At 44.4% G+C, this 16,423-nt stretch overlaps 3 protein-coding genes across 5 annotated transcripts; 1 reads left to right on the forward strand and 2 right to left on the reverse strand.

Moving 5' to 3' along the window:
* Nucleotides 1–1,361: 1,361 nt before the first annotated feature.
* LOC130404709 (dual specificity protein phosphatase 13-like) lies at nucleotides 1,362–3,604 on the reverse strand. Its single transcript, XM_056609583.1, has 3 exons — nucleotides 3,207–3,604; nucleotides 2,476–2,693; nucleotides 1,362–2,051 (listed from the first exon to the last, which is right to left on the reverse strand). Exons 1-3 carry the CDS (start codon nucleotides 3,329–3,331, stop codon nucleotides 1,840–1,842), a joined length of 555 nt encoding a protein of 184 aa, XP_056465558.1. The 5' UTR covers nucleotides 3,332–3,604; the 3' UTR covers nucleotides 1,362–1,839.
* Nucleotides 3,605–3,990: 386 nt separating this feature from the next.
* On the reverse strand, nucleotides 3,991–6,317 carry LOC130404708 (dual specificity protein phosphatase 13-like). The gene is made up of 4 exons (XM_056609582.1): nucleotides 6,130–6,317; nucleotides 5,072–5,299; nucleotides 4,634–4,848; nucleotides 3,991–4,357 (listed from the first exon to the last, which is right to left on the reverse strand). The coding sequence occupies exons 2-4, from the start codon at nucleotides 5,260–5,262 to the stop codon at nucleotides 4,155–4,157; spliced, it is 609 nt and encodes a 202-aa protein (XP_056465557.1). The 5' UTR covers nucleotides 5,263–5,299; nucleotides 6,130–6,317; the 3' UTR covers nucleotides 3,991–4,154.
* Nucleotides 5,646–13,067, forward strand: LOC130404707 (sphingomyelin synthase-related protein 1-like). 3 transcript variants are annotated; one of them, XM_056609580.1, is made up of 7 exons: nucleotides 5,646–5,943; nucleotides 6,819–6,853; nucleotides 8,890–9,561; nucleotides 9,815–9,910; nucleotides 10,094–10,211; nucleotides 10,500–10,650; nucleotides 11,453–13,067. In XM_056609580.1, exons 3-7 carry the CDS (start codon nucleotides 8,894–8,896, stop codon nucleotides 11,755–11,757), a joined length of 1,338 nt encoding a protein of 445 aa, XP_056465555.1. In that variant the 5' UTR covers nucleotides 5,646–5,943; nucleotides 6,819–6,853; nucleotides 8,890–8,893; the 3' UTR covers nucleotides 11,758–13,067. The 3 variants fall into 3 exon arrangements, with proteins under 3 accessions (XP_056465555.1, XP_056465554.1, XP_056465556.1); XM_056609579.1 differs by lacking the exon at nucleotides 6,819–6,853 and having other exon boundaries at nucleotides 5,647–5,943; XM_056609581.1 differs by lacking the exons at nucleotides 5,646–5,943; nucleotides 6,819–6,853 and adding an exon at nucleotides 6,869–8,141.
* Nucleotides 13,068–16,423: the final 3,356 nt, after the last annotated feature.

The raw sequence follows: 16,423 nt of genomic DNA on the forward strand, positions 1-16,423 counted from the left end.
ACCTCTGCAACCTGCTGCTCAAAAGGGAAAGTGTCTCCCCTCTCTCTCTCTCTCTCTCTCTCTCTCTCTCTCTCTCTCTCTCTCTCTCTCTCTCTCTCTCTCTCTTTATTATCTGTTTGTCTCTGACACACAAACAAACTTATTGACTGGTTTATAACACTTACTGTTTGAAGATTAGGCCTACGCACACCACCACTCTGATGTAGTTCGCAACTGACACACTAAAGTTCCCAGTTGATCACTTGCATAACAGACACAGTATGTGCACAGCATTGTCATCATCAAAATGTGAGCAATGTTTCAACAGGTGCGAGGATTCACTGTGTGTGTGTGTGTGTGTGTGTGTGTGTGGGGGGGGGGGGTTACCTAACTAGGTTACAGTCACGGTACAGAATAACACTTTATAATAACGGTACATGAATGAACCATTAATTAGCAGTAATGAGTGGATTAGGGTAAGGGTTAACCCGACGCTGAAATAATGAATACCTGGTTAACATGAACACCATAAGCTTTGCTAACATGAACACCATAAGATGTGTTTACTTGAACACCATAAGCTTTGTTAAAATGAACACCATTAGTAAATTACAACTTGACCATCAGTTAAATGCTATTTAACGGTTAGTTAATTCTTAATACTGCGTAAACAAATCTTAATTACCGGCAATGGAAAATGAGTGAACCCTTATTGGAAAGTCTTACTGAAATAACTATTCAATGAGACCTCCTCCTCTTTCCACTCATTGATTTAACTTAACTTGATTTAACTTCAATTTAATTATCTTTAATTTCAAATGAAGAGCATGTGATTTAAAGTTTGCAGTCTGTATTATTGTGCATAAATGATTGTTGATTGTGGATCGCTGATGGTTTTATAATGCAGATATCCCAAAAACAAAATCATTTGATTTTAGTTAGATTTAGTAGTGTGAATAAATATTAAATAAATAGTGTTTTGGAAAACAACGGAGAGTATCAATAAGTCTGTAAATTAAACACCAATATATAATTGTTTATGGGTGTTAGTAATCCACTTTTTGATTGGTACACTGTTCATCTTTGTCATTTTGCATATGTCTATTTGTTTAGGGTTAAGGCATGCAGAAAATGTGTAAGTGTATAGATCCGGGTGTATGTGTGCAGAAGACAGGTGTTAGTATTTGTTTACGTCTATGTGACCTTTTTTGCCATGCATAAAGTATGCATGCGAGTAAGTATGCAAATACATGGGCCTGCACAGATGTCTGCATGCTAGATTACCGTGCACTCAGGTTATTGTTTGAATTTAATATTGTATATATTCTGCCTATAATCTATCCAATTAATGCAAGACAAAGGTTTAATAGAAAAAGGTTTTATAGAAAGAGATATTGACAAAACAATGACCCTGAAATATGTATGGTTTTATGTGCAAATCATACAGACAGTCATGATATACCGATTTGCATGTAAGCATTTTCTGGGGCAATGATTTGAGTATAGTCGGTTTGCATGTGAAAAACTTAAACCTAATGTATCAAACTTATAGAAGGAAGACGTTCTCAAGCTAATTTACACTGCACATTTGACAACATTCACTACGCCTCAGCAGTATTTACAAATGATTGTGTACTTCAGAGAGAAAGAGATAAAGAGAGAAATACCAGTTTCACCTCATGCACTGTTAAATATGTTGTATTCATGGCTCTTTGCGGTTGTTTCTTGTGTTTATACGTCTGCCAAGCTGTAAACAAACACTATTGTCTGGACTTGTACCCTGTTGAGAGAGAGAGAGAGAGAGAGAGAGAGAGAGAGAGAGAGAGAGAGAGAGAGAGAGAGAGAGAGAGAGGTCAAAGGTCAAAAGAGGGCACACATGTTCCTCTTGGAGGCCAGCTCTTGGTCCAGGTGGAGCAGCAGAGACAGGAAGTTCCTGTTGGGGTAGATGGCTCGGCTCTGGATCACATGATTCACGGCGTCGGCGAGGGAGAGACGCCGCCTCAGCATCAGAAACGCCAGCACCAATGTGGCTGAGCGGCTTATACCCATGATGCAATGCACCAAGACCTTCCCTAGGAAGCGTGGAGAGAGCATAAGGGAAGACAGGTGAAGAAACGGAAAGGTTGTATTTAGAGAGTAGAGGGGAAGACCGGTGAAGAAACGGAAAGGTTGAATTAGAGAGTAGAGGGGAAGACCGGTGAAGAAACAGAAAGGTTGAATTAGAGAGTAGAGGGGAAGACCGGTGAAGAAACGGAAAGGTTGAATTTAGAGAGTAGAACTAATTCGAGTTTTGAGACTTTTATCAGGTGCGTTACAATCCTTTTACCCATTGTATTGTTTTTTATTTGTGCGCATTATCCTTTTACCTATCTAATCTGTTTTAGTTGTATTCCACTGTGTCGTGCTTTTTATCTCAATCTAATTTGTTTGTTGTTATATATGCCTTTGACATAATTACTGTGCTGAAGAACTTGACAATGACAAAGACCCACGTACCATCTTTGCTCTTCAGGGCCTTGTGTATGAAGTCTGCGGCGGGTTTGAAGTGCTGACTGAGGTCAAAATGGTCGGAGTCCTCTGCCGGGACGCCCCAGTACACAACGCTGCTGCCATAGTACTCCTGGTCCCCTAAGCTGCCCTGCTTGGAGTGGGCTGCGTTCAGGACATGCGTGATGCCCAGCTTACGCAACCCGCCTCGGTTCTGAGCGATGGCTCTGAGAGAGGTGGGACACACAGTCAGCCATTTGCTCCTTCATTTTATATGCTGGCTGGTGAATGATGTGAGCTGAGCATTCTGGGCTGAATGACTGGATGACTGATTTAATGCAGGCTACCGATGGAGACACAGCTTGGTTGTTTGTTTTCTACGTCTCCTTTTTTGTTATCCTTTATCTCTTTTAAAGGATACAATGACTGTTCTTTTCTTATCCTGTGTACCATGGTTAGATAATGATCAGAAGATGATATCAAAGATGATGTCATTCTTTTTTGCCTTTTATTCAAATGTTTTTTTAGTTCCTTTTTTTTTTCTCACATGTCAATGTAAAGCTGCCCTACAAATAAACTTTCCTTGCTCCGCTCTTGGCTCACAAAGCTACACCCAACACAAAAGAAGAGTTGTATTGTGCTTCCCTCAGCCGAACTCCACGATAACATCCACAGTCATCTCCAGCCAACCCCCCCCCCCCCCCCCCCCCACGGTACAAAACAACAGGCGGGCCACTCACACATTGCCTATGTACAAGTTGGGCCAGACCTCGTCTACGGGCGACAGCTCCAGCGCGCAGGAATCCAAGGCTTTCTCCAGCTCCTTAATGAGCGCCAGGTCCTGCTGTGGTCGGCTCCCAGACATTCTGCCCCGAGAACCAGCACTGCTCCCACGAACGCAATCCCCGCTAAAGGCTTCACCCTCCCTTCACACTCTCCCTGTACACACTCTCCCTGTACACTCTCTCCCTGTACACTCTCCCTGTGCACTCTCCCGGTTCACTCTCCCTGGAACACTGTGGGAACTGTTGTGCCTGGTGTGTGTGTGTGTGTGTGTGTGTGTGTGTGTGTGTGTGTGTGTGTGTGTGTGTGTGTGTGTGTGTGTGTGTGTGTGTGTGTGTGTGTGTGTGTGTGTGTGTGTGTGTGTGTGTTTGTGTGCCCGAGTGTGTACGACAGTGACAGACACGAGCAGGTGGCTGTTTGACCGGATGGTTCCAAATTTAGTTCTCAGTTCAGTGTGTGTCTGTGTCTGTGTGTGTGTGTGTGTGTGTGTGTGTGTGTCTGTGTGTGTGTGTGTGTGTGTGTGTGTGTGTGTGTGTGTGTGTGTGTGTGTGTGTGTGTGTGTGTGTGTGTGTTCTTTCACTGGATCCTTTATACTCACACTATTTATGTTCGGTGCATAACCGCGATTCAGACACGCAGAGAAAAGTGATTGGTTCTGTTTGTGCCTCGAAACAACCCTCTGTTCTGTTTGAGAAACACAACCCAAGGCTATTGATTCAATAAATAATTCATTCTTTATCCTTTCCATCCTCCATGGCAAATGATTATTATTATACCCAAGATTATTATGCACTGTTCCTGAGTGGTGTCATGTCAGATTATATCAAATGACGGTACATTAAATAAGACATACCGCCTGAGAGTAGGAGGGTCTCAAAGTGAATCACAATGTGTGGGATGGGTTTTCAGCCTCTCTCCCGCTGTAGGTTCCGATCGAGGGCAATAAGCTGTTGCAGGAAGCCCCGGTTGGGGTCGGGGAAAACCCAGCGCTTCTGCTGAACAAGGCGAATGGAAGACACAAGGCTGAGGTGACGATGGATCATGAGGTAGGCCAAAACGACAGCAGCTGAACGACTCACTCCCACGGCACAGTTCACGGACACCTTGCCTGGGTAAAGACAAAAACAAGCATTCACACAGACACAGACAAACACATACGTATAATTACAGACACACCTACACCTGCATAGACACACACATAGATATGAATGCACGTACAAAGGCACGTGCACTCAGACACGATTACACAAACACGTACACACCCGCTCTCTGACATGCACACACACACCTACACTTTGACGGCAGGTGTGAATACATTCTTGGTCATCTGCTACGGTAAATGCTTTTCTCAGGGATGGGACTCGGGAGAAACGGTTTACGGTACCTCCCGATGTCAGACCCTCGTGAATAAACAGCGCAGAGGTGTGGAAGAAAGGTGAAAGGTCAAAGGTGGGCAGGTCACTGGCTGGCACGCCATGGTACTTCACCGTGGTGCCGCAGAAATCAGCACTCCCTTTGCAGCACATTTTGCCATGAGCTGCGTTCAAGACGTGTGTCACGCCCAGCTGCCACAGTCCAAACATGTCATGGGTCATGTACCTGGTGGTAAATGGACTGCATTTATGTAGGCAAGGCGCAAGAACAGGACAACTCGACACTCAGCTAGGAGGAGCCGGGGATCGAACTAGCAACCTTGCAGTTACCAGCTGACCCGCCTTACCAGGTGGTGGAGCAACTGGTGTTACAAACGTTAAAAAAATTGTAAAAATAAGTTTTGCATGTGCCACACAGAAAAGGGAACACAATAAAACACAACACCTACATGTCACCCAGATACAGGTTGGGCCACACCTCGTCGCCATGACGACACGAGCGCGGGGACGAATGTAAAATGTCCTCCAACTCCTGAAGAGACGGCCTCTGTAGTTCGTCTGCCTCGACGTCGCGAGCGGTCTCATCCACACTGTGCGTCTGGCACTGGGACCCTTGCCTCTCGCCTTTCACATCCGACATGACATCAGTTTAGCAGGTTTTAGAGGAGTATTCCAAGCTGTATTATGCATCAGTGAATAAAGCAAGAGGTTTTCTTCACTGCCACTTGGAATGGTGCTAAAAAAACTCTTTAATTTGATTAACACTGACTGTGAAAGACAGGTGGAGCAGTTTCTCACACAGGAAGTATATTCTGCAATATGCACTATAAGAATGGCAAAGGCCATTCCTGCCGTTATCAACAATGAATGCAATTCTGCTTATATTACCGACCAGAATAATCAACTTCAAATATTGTTGACGTGTTTTATGATACATGGACAAGAGGGACTGGAGCTTGGGTTAATGATGGTTCATTGGTTCTAGTGCGCACTGCTCAGGTTTTAATGTCGACCAGCAGATGTCAGCGTATCCCTGCTTCTGGGTACAGAGGTTCCCTAGGAGACTCTTTTTACTCAGTACGTTTGCTGTCTCGGTCCCTTCCTGTTGTCACCCTGCCACTATGTGGTTCAGCCCCCGTGGTTCAACCATGGTTCGACTCATAGCTTATGTGTAATTTCTGGGATCTAACGTGTAAATGTATGAGTCAACCCCGAATCGTGGCTGCGAGGGCATATGGTCATGACACTGCAGCGGGTTTATCGCAATGGAGACAAACCAGCAGGGACATAGCAAGAGAGACTGAGTTTACAGAAGAAAGCTGTAAGTAAGAGTATCAAACATTTCGCCTTAATGCTGAATTGTAGCTGTGTATTGTGGTGATTGTATTGTATACAACCAGGCCTAATGGAGTAGGCTACCTCTTCATTTGTTTTCATTAATAGATCACCTCTAGGTTTCGAGACTTTCTTTTAAAGTGGTATTTTTAGCCAACTCTGCATTACAAACCTTTCATCGTATGTCCAATCGAGGAATCTGTGTCTAATAACGACAGAGACAATTGATTATGGATTGAATTACTCATGTTCGATTAAACCCTTTAGCCCACGTGCGCAAAGTAACCCTGTCAATGACGTCATTGAGCTATGTAGTTGTCAGACAGGACAAGACATGTATTGGTTGGACCATAATTTCTGCCAAGGATGAACATACGGCCGACAAAACTGTCCCGTTTTGTTAGCGACAAGCTGGATGTAGCTGACCTTTGGTCATGAGCCTTGCTGTTTATGGTGTATCACTTTGAATGTCAAACCAAAACGTAAATTTCGTGAGGTTTCCGTAGTGAGTACCGTCTATGGGACGGGTCAATACCGCAAAGGATTGCTAGGCTACATCCTATAGGTTGCCCCGTTTGCGACTAAACGCTCCGGCGTGTTTGGCCTGATTTCTTCCTTTGGGAATGAACGCTTATAACCCGGAGTTTTTGTGGAACTATCTCCCTCACCAAACCCCACCCTATAGATTCTCCCTCATGAGTTGTCTCTGTTGCAAACAAAAATTTGGTGCCTTCTTTCCCAATGTGGTCACAGTCTTGTGTGAATCATTGTCAGCCAGTGAGAGAACACACACACACACACACACACACACAAAAGTTGGTCTATTTCCAATCTTGTTTTTGTTTTATTGTGGGGGCTTAGAGCCAGCTGGAGAGTGTCTTCGCAAGCCTACATAGGTAAGTTACATACAGTAACTTTCTTAAGTTACATACAGTAACCGTTTAGTCCATTACTAGGACATGTAGCTGTTTGTCAGTGTTTTCACAGACTGACAGCTATTGTCTCTCTCCAGCGATTGACCATAATTGACCATGTAATACGATGATATGGATGTTTTCCATCTGATCCTAAGCTTCTAATCACTCATTTTGTTCAAAATGTGATGACTGAAGACATTTCTCGTCTAGATTTCACACTGTGGATGTGCATTTTCCTTATCTGATCGAAATGACAAACATAATATCATCGCCACAACTTGGGTTTCGAATATGATCCCCTTGTGCCATACATACTCGCTCCTACCATAAAGTAGAAATTGCTTGGATCTTGTGTCCATACAGTTAACATGCATGAGACTAACGCAGACACTAGCTTGTTAAAATCGGTCTATTTTAAACAGATTCTTGATGAGTAATATGATGGTGGCGGAGAAAAGGCTAGTTACAGTAGTCGTCCTTACGTCCTGTCAAACTGTTCTTTCACACCACAGTAACAGTTCCAGTATGTAACATGTAGGTTGGCCAGTAGCAGTGAGGTTCCAGATTGCCATCAACTGAATTCCTGTGGGGGCTTGTACTGGCCGGTATTGTGTAAGGTGCCTGTAGGTACTTCCAAAATGATATCATTGTCGACAGTGTGGAACAAAGTGTCAAGTGATGAGGTTCCTGTTTTTTCACCACATCAATAAAATAATTATTACTCATTGAGCTGAAGAGGACTGTACGTACGTACACATGCTCTGTGATTTCGGTTTTGTAAGAAACCAGCATACATTTTTAATGAGCATTCTTCCCTAGGCTGTAAGGCCTGCCCCAAACAACTCCTAGGACACTTGTATACAACTTCTTGGTGTATGTGTGGATGGGAAGCATGGCGCTTCAACATGGCGGTCTCTCTAGAAGAGGACCCGCTCCCTATGTAGATATAAAAGACTAATTTTAATCACCAAAATCGTATTTTCATTATAAACAAAGTCATACATATTTATAAATATTATTTTCCATTTCTACAAAGGCTGTTCCACTGGACGCAACTTTATCCTGAGCACTACACCTTTAACAGAATATGTCCTCCTCAATGAGATTAGCATCAGTGCTGAGAATGGCAGACCTTTGGAGTTAGCTGGTGTGCTGGCAGACAGGTAGCTAGCTACTTATCAAAAGGTTCAGAGAGCAGAAAGTTCACTTTTGGTTATGGAACAAAATACCACCACTACCACTAATATTTGGAACCTCCTATTTAAAGGTCTGCTATGAACAAATGTCAATAACAATGATTTGAGGCATTCATTATTTTTAATCCCATTGCAAATATACTTGGAGATCGGCCTGATTAGTTGAACGCATGTTTTTGTGATAATTTTCTTCTTGTGTTAGTATAGTTAATTATGCTTTGCGAGGCTGTTGAAACTCTGTTATGTTTGGGAAGCACACACAAACACATCGTAGGCCTGCCTGTATAGACATGTGTGTCAGTCAGTGCCAGTACCTACTGCTTAGACGCTACAGTGCAGTCACTGTCCTAGCCACGACCAGAGCAGAGGACTCAGCTCCCTGACAGTAGCTCACTAGATTATAGTAGCCCACTAAATGTTTTGAGCTTGCTAAATGCTAGTAGCCTACTTAATGTTGTCAGCCTACTAAATGTTAGTAGCCCACGAAATGTTCGTAGCCCACGAAATGTTAGTAGCCCACGAAATGTTAGTAGCCCATTAAACGTTACACGCCAGCACAATGCTAGTAGCAAGCTAAATGTATCAGCCTACTAAATGTTATGAGCCTGCTTAATGCTCGAAGCCGGCTGAAAGCTAGGTCACAGAGAACGGAGAGGTCCATCAGAGCCATCTTAGTCACTACCCAATCATGTGAGAAGATTGCCTCTGGCCAGCTGGCCTCGGAGTGTCCTCCCCAGATTAGAGCCGTGTGACATTCATACCTCCCTGACCGTACGGCGCCGCTCAACGCTCTCCCCCCCCCCCCCTGTGTCTCTGCAGCGGCATGGCTCCTCCCGAGGACGGCGCGGGCAGCTGGACCTGCAAGCAGGTGGCCGGCTGGCTGCGGACGGAGGGCTTCGGGGAGTACGTGCAGCTGCTCTGCACCCAGCACCGCCTGGACGGCAGTGGCCTGCTGGCCCTGACGGAGGCGGACCTCCGGGGACCCCCGCTGGGCCTCACCGTGCTGGGGGACATCAAGCGCCTGTCGCTGGCCGTCCGCCGCCTCCAGAGGCAGAACCGGTCGCGGCGGGAGGAGCTCGGCCTGGACGCGGCCGACGGGCTCTCCAACGGGGGTGGGGGGCCGGCGGTGTGCTGGGCGGGGGGGCTGGAGAGGAGCTGGGCCGACGGGGCGGGGGGGCGGTGTCTGCGGGCGGACCGGGGGTGTAGCGGCGGCGGCGGCGGCGGTGGCGGTGGCTGCGGCGGGGAGTTCTGCCTCAGAGACCGCGGGAGTCTGGCCCGCGGGCCGGAGGGGCTGCTGTGCTACGCCCACGCCAACGGGAGGAGCAGGCACCACATGGCGGGCCGGCTGGACCCGGAGCTGTGGAAGACGGCGCTCAGCTTGATCTACGTCCTGTTTGTGTTCGGCTTCACCTCCTTCATCATGGTCATCGTCCACGAGCGCGTCCCTGACATGAGGACCTACCCCCCGCTGCCGGACATATTCTTAGACAGGTGTGTGTGTGTGTGTGTGTGTGTGTGTGTGTGTGTGTGTGTGTGTGTGTGTGTGTGTGTGTGTGTGTGTGTGTGTGTGTGTGTGTGTGTGTGTGTGTGTGTGTGTGTGTGTGTGTGTGTGTGTGTGTGTGTGTGTGTGTCACATTTAAGAAAAGCATGCTAGATTGTGCAATCAGATTAGTTTCATTAACTATCTGTTTTTGGCGTCTATATCTAATCTTCCTGCATGCGTTTTCTCTCTCTCCTCTGATAGTGTTCCCAGAATTCCTTGGGCGTTTGCAATGGCCGAAGCCTGTGGCCTGATTCTGTGTTACATCATCTTGTTGATCCTAATTCTTCACAAACACAGGTAACGCATCGTAGCAGTTCAAAGTATGAACGTATGTCGTACTTGAGTTATGCCCCACTTAAGTTAAGTAGGTGAAGTCTGGTTATTTTGGTTTTGTAAAAAAGGTAGTTCCAGCTTTTTTTGTACGCCTCAAATTTGGTCCTACTTCAGCGTGCTGCGGTTTCTCTCGTCTGTCTGCCTCAGGTCCATTCTGTTTCGGCGGCTCTGTTCCCTGATCGGGACAGTGTTCCTGCTGCGCTGCTTCACCATGTTTGTCACCTCCCTCTCCGTTCCTGGCCAGCATCTAAAATGTGCTAGTAAGGTACGGAAATAGTTGAATAACACAAATTCTATTCATCCGCCTTATAATGCAAATTATTAGGAGGAGGTTGACCCACCATAAATTGCCACCTCTGTCAAAATGATGGTGCAAATAAAAGTTCCATCATTGTGTTATGTTTTGATTTGAATCAACCAACACCACTTCAAAATAAAACCGGCGTTGCATAAATATGGATCTATATGTGTTTGTGTTTTGAGTTTGCGTTGTTGTCATGTAACATGATGCATTCACCGCCCGCTTGCCGGTTGGGACGTATTGTTTCTCCAGATGTACGACGATACCTGGAGCAAGATACAGAGAGCACTGGCCATCTGGAGTGGCTTCGGCATGACTCTGACTGGCGTCCACACGTGTGGAGACTACATGTTCAGCGGCCACACAGTGGTCCTCACCATGCTTAACTTTTTTGTGACAGAGTGTAAGTGCCCAGCGCTAGGAGAAGTTATCCTTTTATTGTCCCTTTTTGTGGGGCGATTCTTTCTCTGCTTTTGACCCAACCGGGAGCCGGTGAACACATGGGGGAGGAGGTAGGAGAGCTGTGGACCACTTCCCTCTAGAACAGCTACTTCCACTGCAACGTGTCTTGAGTGATGCAGGCTCTAGGAAACAGGATAGTGTAGTTGTTGCGGTGTTTGACGGATGAATAGCCCCGGGTTACCTCAGCAAGTCAATCGACACCTTAACCACTGCACTATCCTACGGTGTTTGACTTGCAGATGAATTAATCTGGGTTTAACCATGAAAATAAACAGTGGAGATTTAACAACTCTTTACTCAAGGAGTTTGTGTTCGTGTTAAAAGAGAAAACAAAGGAGTTTATTAAGATCAATCTAACTTCAGTGCCCTCATTACAAATAGTATGGGAAGCATTTCAGGTTACCTGTAGAGGATGGATTAGTAGCTACGCCACAGCCAAGAAGAAAATAATAGTGAAGAAGAAAAACAGTTTAATGTTAGAGACTAAGAATTTAGAATCGCAACATATGCGGGATCTTAAGAATATAAGATTTAAAAATGGAGTAACCCTGTATGGAGTAACCCCGTATTAAAAGCAGGTGGATCTTTATAAGACTTCATAAGAAACTGGACATTTAAAGGAATTTATTGATTATTATGAATTTTGTAAGTACATTTTGATTGAATTCTGGTCGTTTAAACCGGTCTTTGTCCAGAGTTGAATAATGACGCCCATTCATATCATCCCATCGTACTTCCACCAGACACCCCAAGGAGCTGGAACCTGATCCACACCATCTCATGGGTGCTGAACCTCTTTGGCATCTTCTTCATCCTGGCAGCGCACGAGCACTACTCCATCGACGTCTTCATCGCCTTCTACATCACCACGCGCCTCTTCCTCTACTACCACACTCTGGCCAACACGCGCGCCTACCAGCAGAGCCGACGTGCCCGTATTTGGTTCCCCATGTTCTCCTTCTTCGAGTGCAACGTGAACGGACCCGTGCCCAACCAGTACAACTGGCCCTTCGACAGGCCCGCCTTCATGAAGAGCCTGATTGGTTAGAGGGAGTGTGTGTGTGTGTGTGTGTGTGTGTGTGTGTGTGTGTGTGTGTGTGTGTGTGTGTGTGTGTGTGTGTGTGTGTGTGTGTGTGTGTGTGTGTGTGTGTGTGTGTGTGTGTGTGGGGGGGGGCACGAGGGAGGTGCTACTTCTGACCTGTACTTTTAGGGCTTTGTGCAGAATGTTTAAACTAATATACCCTTATATTATTTGGTTCCTTATTTGATTCTTTACAAATAAATGGAGAGCCAGCACAGCAAATAACATGGCTTTAATGCTTAGACAGCAGTTTCTGTCATTCAGGATACGGTTAATTTGATCAAGGCGGGATTGTGAAGGAAACGGAGAGCTCTTTTTACGCTTATTCTGCATAACGGTATGGAAAAACTTCTCCACAAACCTTTTATCTGACTGCATGTTTACTTTGGAGCTTTTGTTCAATGGCTAGGCTTTCTCGTTTTATTTTTTTTAAACCAAAGTGCAAATTTTCTTTAGCCAAAGAAATTACAGGAAATGTATTGCGTTTTTGAAATTTAGCTATTTGCAATACTGGGTTATTCGCTTCTGTGTTATTTATAATTTTGTATTTAATTTTTTTATCAGACTTATTGTTCTTTCACATATCAAGAAGAAACTATGCAGTTATGTATAGAGAAGAGTATAACGGGTTTATAATGTCTGAAGGGATTTGGGAATCGGTGGATTCAATTGTGTTTTTAGGGCGCATCAAAAAAAATGTTTGCCACAATTGATGTTGAACATGTCGTTGATTTAGCACCTTTGTTTAACAAACCTGTTTACAATGTAATTATTCCTTTTTTGTATACGTTATCACTGGAGTGGTGGTTTACAAGTTTATTTATTCGCAATGGAATTACTAATGATTTTCGCCGCTTGGCTCAACACTTTTTGTATTTCAGTCACAGAGATCACTTGCCCAGCGGCCTTGACCAATATTGTATTTTGGGTACTCGTTCAATTTCGATGATTAAAAAAACAACCAATACCTATACAATGCCTTGCGTGTTGCATCTCTTGTATTTTAACGTAATCAAATGTGCGACAATGTTATCACTGTTCTGTTTTATTCAAACAAGAGGTGTGCCTGTATAGCCTACAGCCTACTGTCTGCATGACCCAAACTGTCTGGTCCCCTATTTCCCCACGCCTTAAAACAAACACTGCTACACACTTTTAGATTAGTATTCTGTTAATGATCAGAGATAGGCAACAGCTCCCACATGAATATAAAGGCAGCAGCAGTGAGCGGTGGAATACTAAGGCTTCCTCTGTAGCCTACGACCGCGACGCTTCTCAGGATGGTAAGAACTTGCATGCTTTAGAGATATCCTGAGAGTTGAATGTGGTTTGTTTTCAAATTGTTTCAATATTGCTTTGTTGTCAGTAACATTGTAATGGAAACCGAATGAGGTAAAATCGTATTGATATGTTTTGCACCCTTTTTGATATTTATAAAATTGGTAGTTTTACATTTATATTTAATAACTTATTTTTACTCGAACATTTTGAAAAGCTTCATTATTTGTGATGCTCATAAATAGGGATCAAAAAACTAATTTTGAGGATTTTCTAAAGACAAATATTCATAGGGAAAAACAAGGGCATAAATGCGACATTTCCCCTTTCAGGTATTGTTTTGTATCTTCCTTTCCTCAGAATACCCTCCGTGTTCTGGTTTGCCTACTGGGATTAGTTGCGCTTTCTCACTGTGACTGCTTTTTCGTGGAGCTGGTGCTAAAAGATCTAAAGAATCCTCCAACTGGTGAGTCCAACCCGCGTACCAATTGCAAACGCGGCCGACTTGCCGAAAAGGGAATCTCATTGAATAAATATATATATTTTTTGTGCAGCGTGTGTGGATAAGGATGGCGGGATGCATGCCTTTGGCTCGGAATGGGTCAAAGACTGCCTCGAGTGCTCCTGTACGCAGAATGGCATGAGCTGTTGCAGCATGTAAGTGACATTACATTTAAGATCTATGATCGACATAAACAGCCCTTGTTTAAAGATCTTCCAGACGAATCTATGTATCGTGGCACTTCCCTCTCGTTGTATAAGACACTCGATTTGCTTCACTCTTGTGGAGCCCATGTCTTTTTTGATGCCTTTAAACTTGAAACATTTCAATATATTTCTTTGAATCATTATTTTTTCTCCCAGGATCCCTGACTTGAGTGCTACCGAAGTGCCAGAGGACTGCGAGCTGGTTGTGAATACAAATGCCTGCTCTTCCAAGTTTGTGCTGAAAGCAGACAAGACAAAGGAGTGTCCCATTGTTAGCTAAAGAAAACACGTTTTTTGCTAGAATTCACTCCTAGAAGGTGTGTGTGTGTGTGTGTGTGTGTGTGTGTGTGTGTGTGTGTGTGTGTGTGTGTGTGTGTGTGTGTGTGTGTGTGTGTGTGTGTGTGTGTGTGTGTGTGTGTGCGTGTGTGACTGTGTGAATACTTATTGAGTTCGCTGTGGCTTCACTGCTTACAATATCAAAAAAAGAATACTGAATAAACAAATCTGCATCTTTGTTGTCGACAAAATATCTTTGTCTATATACATAAACATGGAGCAGCCGGCTCTCTGAACAATTTGAATCAAGATCTAATGTAATATCTTCACCACTCTGCGGCGGTAGAGTACCATGTGGGGCTTCATTTTCTTTGACATTATAACAGTTAAGGGACTTAAACGGGCCCGGTGTTACACCGAATTCTGCGACCCACCGAAAAGTGCGACCCCAGGGGGCGCTGTTGCACAACATGCACGTTTGCATTATAACAAAAACATAAATCAAACATAAGATGTCCCCCCCACCGGTGGGTCTTTCTTTTCTTGATAGTAACATTAATTCTTAACAGCGTTTTACACAGTAGCCTATAGGAAATGCTCAAAGGTAAATCAGCGTAATTTAATACTGACTGTAGATTTTTATGGGTAAAGAAGCAACGGCGAAGGACCGCACTAAACGCCCAATCATTGTATGGGTCTGTAAAATGCTAATCAAATCAAAACAAATGTATTCATTAAGCACATTTAATAAAAAGGTAATTGGTTGGGGCGAGATCTTGCCTGTCTACGCTTCAAACTCGTGCATATTGCAAAAAAATATGCAACAGCGCACCTGTGGTCACACTTTTCGGTGGGTCTCATGTAAATGTTTGTGTTTGGTCTTCTGTCTCTGCCTCTGGCAGCCAAAAAAGCAAGTCTGTCGTCTCTTCCACTAGCCTCAACAATTACTTCACTCTTCAACGGTGCCGAAGGTCTTCCAAGAAATGATGAGTTCAAATCCAGCAGGCAGTCTGGATGGGAAGAGTGGGACCTGTGTGTTTTTGGTTTACAAAATGTGCAACCCGGTATCACGCCAAGGCGTAAAATAGATACGTTTGTCCACATCGCAAGGCGTGTTCAGGGTCACGCTTTGCCTGACCAAAGCGTCACCCTGAACACGCGTCCTTCTCCATTCGAAATGAATGGGGGAATAGCACCAACAGGGGGCGATACGTTCTCCTAGCATTTGGTGAAATTGTTACGCAGCCATATTAATCGTTATTATCTGAATGGGAAATGCAATATTTTAGGACAGATACACCATTAAACGTGTTTCTAATGACATTTCTAGCGAGAAATGTATATTTTCCTCGCACAATCTTCTGTCAGTGAATGTGTATGATCTTTATTAATCTTTATTATCTGAATGGGAAATGCAATATTTTAGGATCGATTCACCGTTAAACGTGTTTCTAATAAAATTTCTAGCGAGAAATATACTTTTTACTTGCATAATCTTCAGTCAGTGATTGTGTCTGATCTTTAGTTTTATAGTTATTAGGAAGATTTAATCGGCTCGCACGCATGTTTCAAAGACGTCAGGTTGCTAGGCACGCTGCTTTCGCTAAACTAGCAACTCACGTGTTTCCTGCGTTTGTGTTATTAAACCGTTACTTTATGTAACTTTTAATGATATTGTAATAACCACAGGCGAGGTATTGAGCGAAGTAAGCTTGATAGCAGGTTTATTGGATTCCACAATCGGACAGGCAGGCACAGCTCCACCGGAAAACTACAACAACCAAAACTCCCGCCCGGAAGGAAACCCCCGGAACCCCCTCTCAGAAGGCCCGCCCCTTCCTCCCAAACCCTGTGACGTGAAACACGTTTATCTGAGGGCCAACCCAGTCGCCAAAAGCATACGTTGACAGTGTACGTTTTCGTGAACACTGGATTACGTCGCATTTCAACATAAAATAGCGTGTTAGCACACATACACACACACGCACGCACGCACACACACACACACACACACACACACACACACACACACACACACACACACACACACACACACACACACACACACACACACACACACAATGCATTTCGCTGCTAAAACAAGAACTTGGGCTGCTTCTAGGACATTTTGGTTGGATTTTGAACGGTATGTGGGCAGGACGTTTTTTGCAGGCAGGACCTGGCAACCCTGAAATTGCCGCCAGCCGCCAGGGATCCTTGGCCATGCGTCACACATTTGACGAGTAGGGAGTGAGACTGTGTTGCAACTTTCTGATTAGCTCTTAATTGAGATCACCTGTCACGCACCCCTTTATTTAAGGTGAACACAATGGGTTTGGTTTACTTTTCGCATCGGCCTGTGTCAATCGAG

This window comes from Gadus chalcogrammus, chromosome 15 (genome assembly GCF_026213295.1).
Source record: "Gadus chalcogrammus isolate NIFS_2021 chromosome 15, NIFS_Gcha_1.0, whole genome shotgun sequence".
Classification (NCBI taxonomy): Eukaryota; Metazoa; Chordata; class Actinopteri; order Gadiformes; family Gadidae; genus Gadus; species Gadus chalcogrammus.

Bases quoted from the DNA above. Each gene is read 5' to 3' on its own strand.
- LOC130404707 (XM_056609580.1), top strand. From the start codon at position 8,894: ATGGCTCCTCCCGAGGACGGCGCGGGCAGCTGGACCTGCAAGCAGGTG. The intron at 9,562-9,814 runs GTGTGTGTGTGT...CTCCTCTGATAG, and splicing joins CCGGACATATTCTTAGACAG to TGTTCCCAGAATTCCTTGGG. The intron at 10,651-11,452 runs GTAAGTGCCCAG...TACTTCCACCAG, and splicing joins TAACTTTTTTGTGACAGAGT to ACACCCCAAGGAGCTGGAAC.
- LOC130404709 (XM_056609583.1), bottom strand. From the start codon at position 3,331: ATGTCTGGGAGCCGACCACAGCAGGACCTGGCGCTCATTAAGGAGCTG. The intron at 2,694-3,206 runs GTGAGTGGCCCG...CACCTCTCTCAG, and splicing joins AACTTGTACATAGGCAATGT to AGCCATCGCTCAGAACCGAG. The intron at 2,052-2,475 runs GTACGTGGGTCT...CACGCTTCCTAG, and splicing joins GGCCCTGAAGAGCAAAGATG to GGAAGGTCTTGGTGCATTGC.
- LOC130404708 (XM_056609582.1), bottom strand. From the start codon at position 5,262: ATGTCGGATGTGAAAGGCGAGAGGCAAGGGTCCCAGTGCCAGACGCAC. The intron at 4,849-5,071 runs GTAGGTGTTGTG...ATTTACCACCAG, and splicing joins AACCTGTATCTGGGTGACAT to GTACATGACCCATGACATGT. The intron at 4,358-4,633 runs GTACCGTAAACC...GTCTTTACCCAG, and splicing joins CGAGGGTCTGACATCGGGAG to GCAAGGTGTCCGTGAACTGT.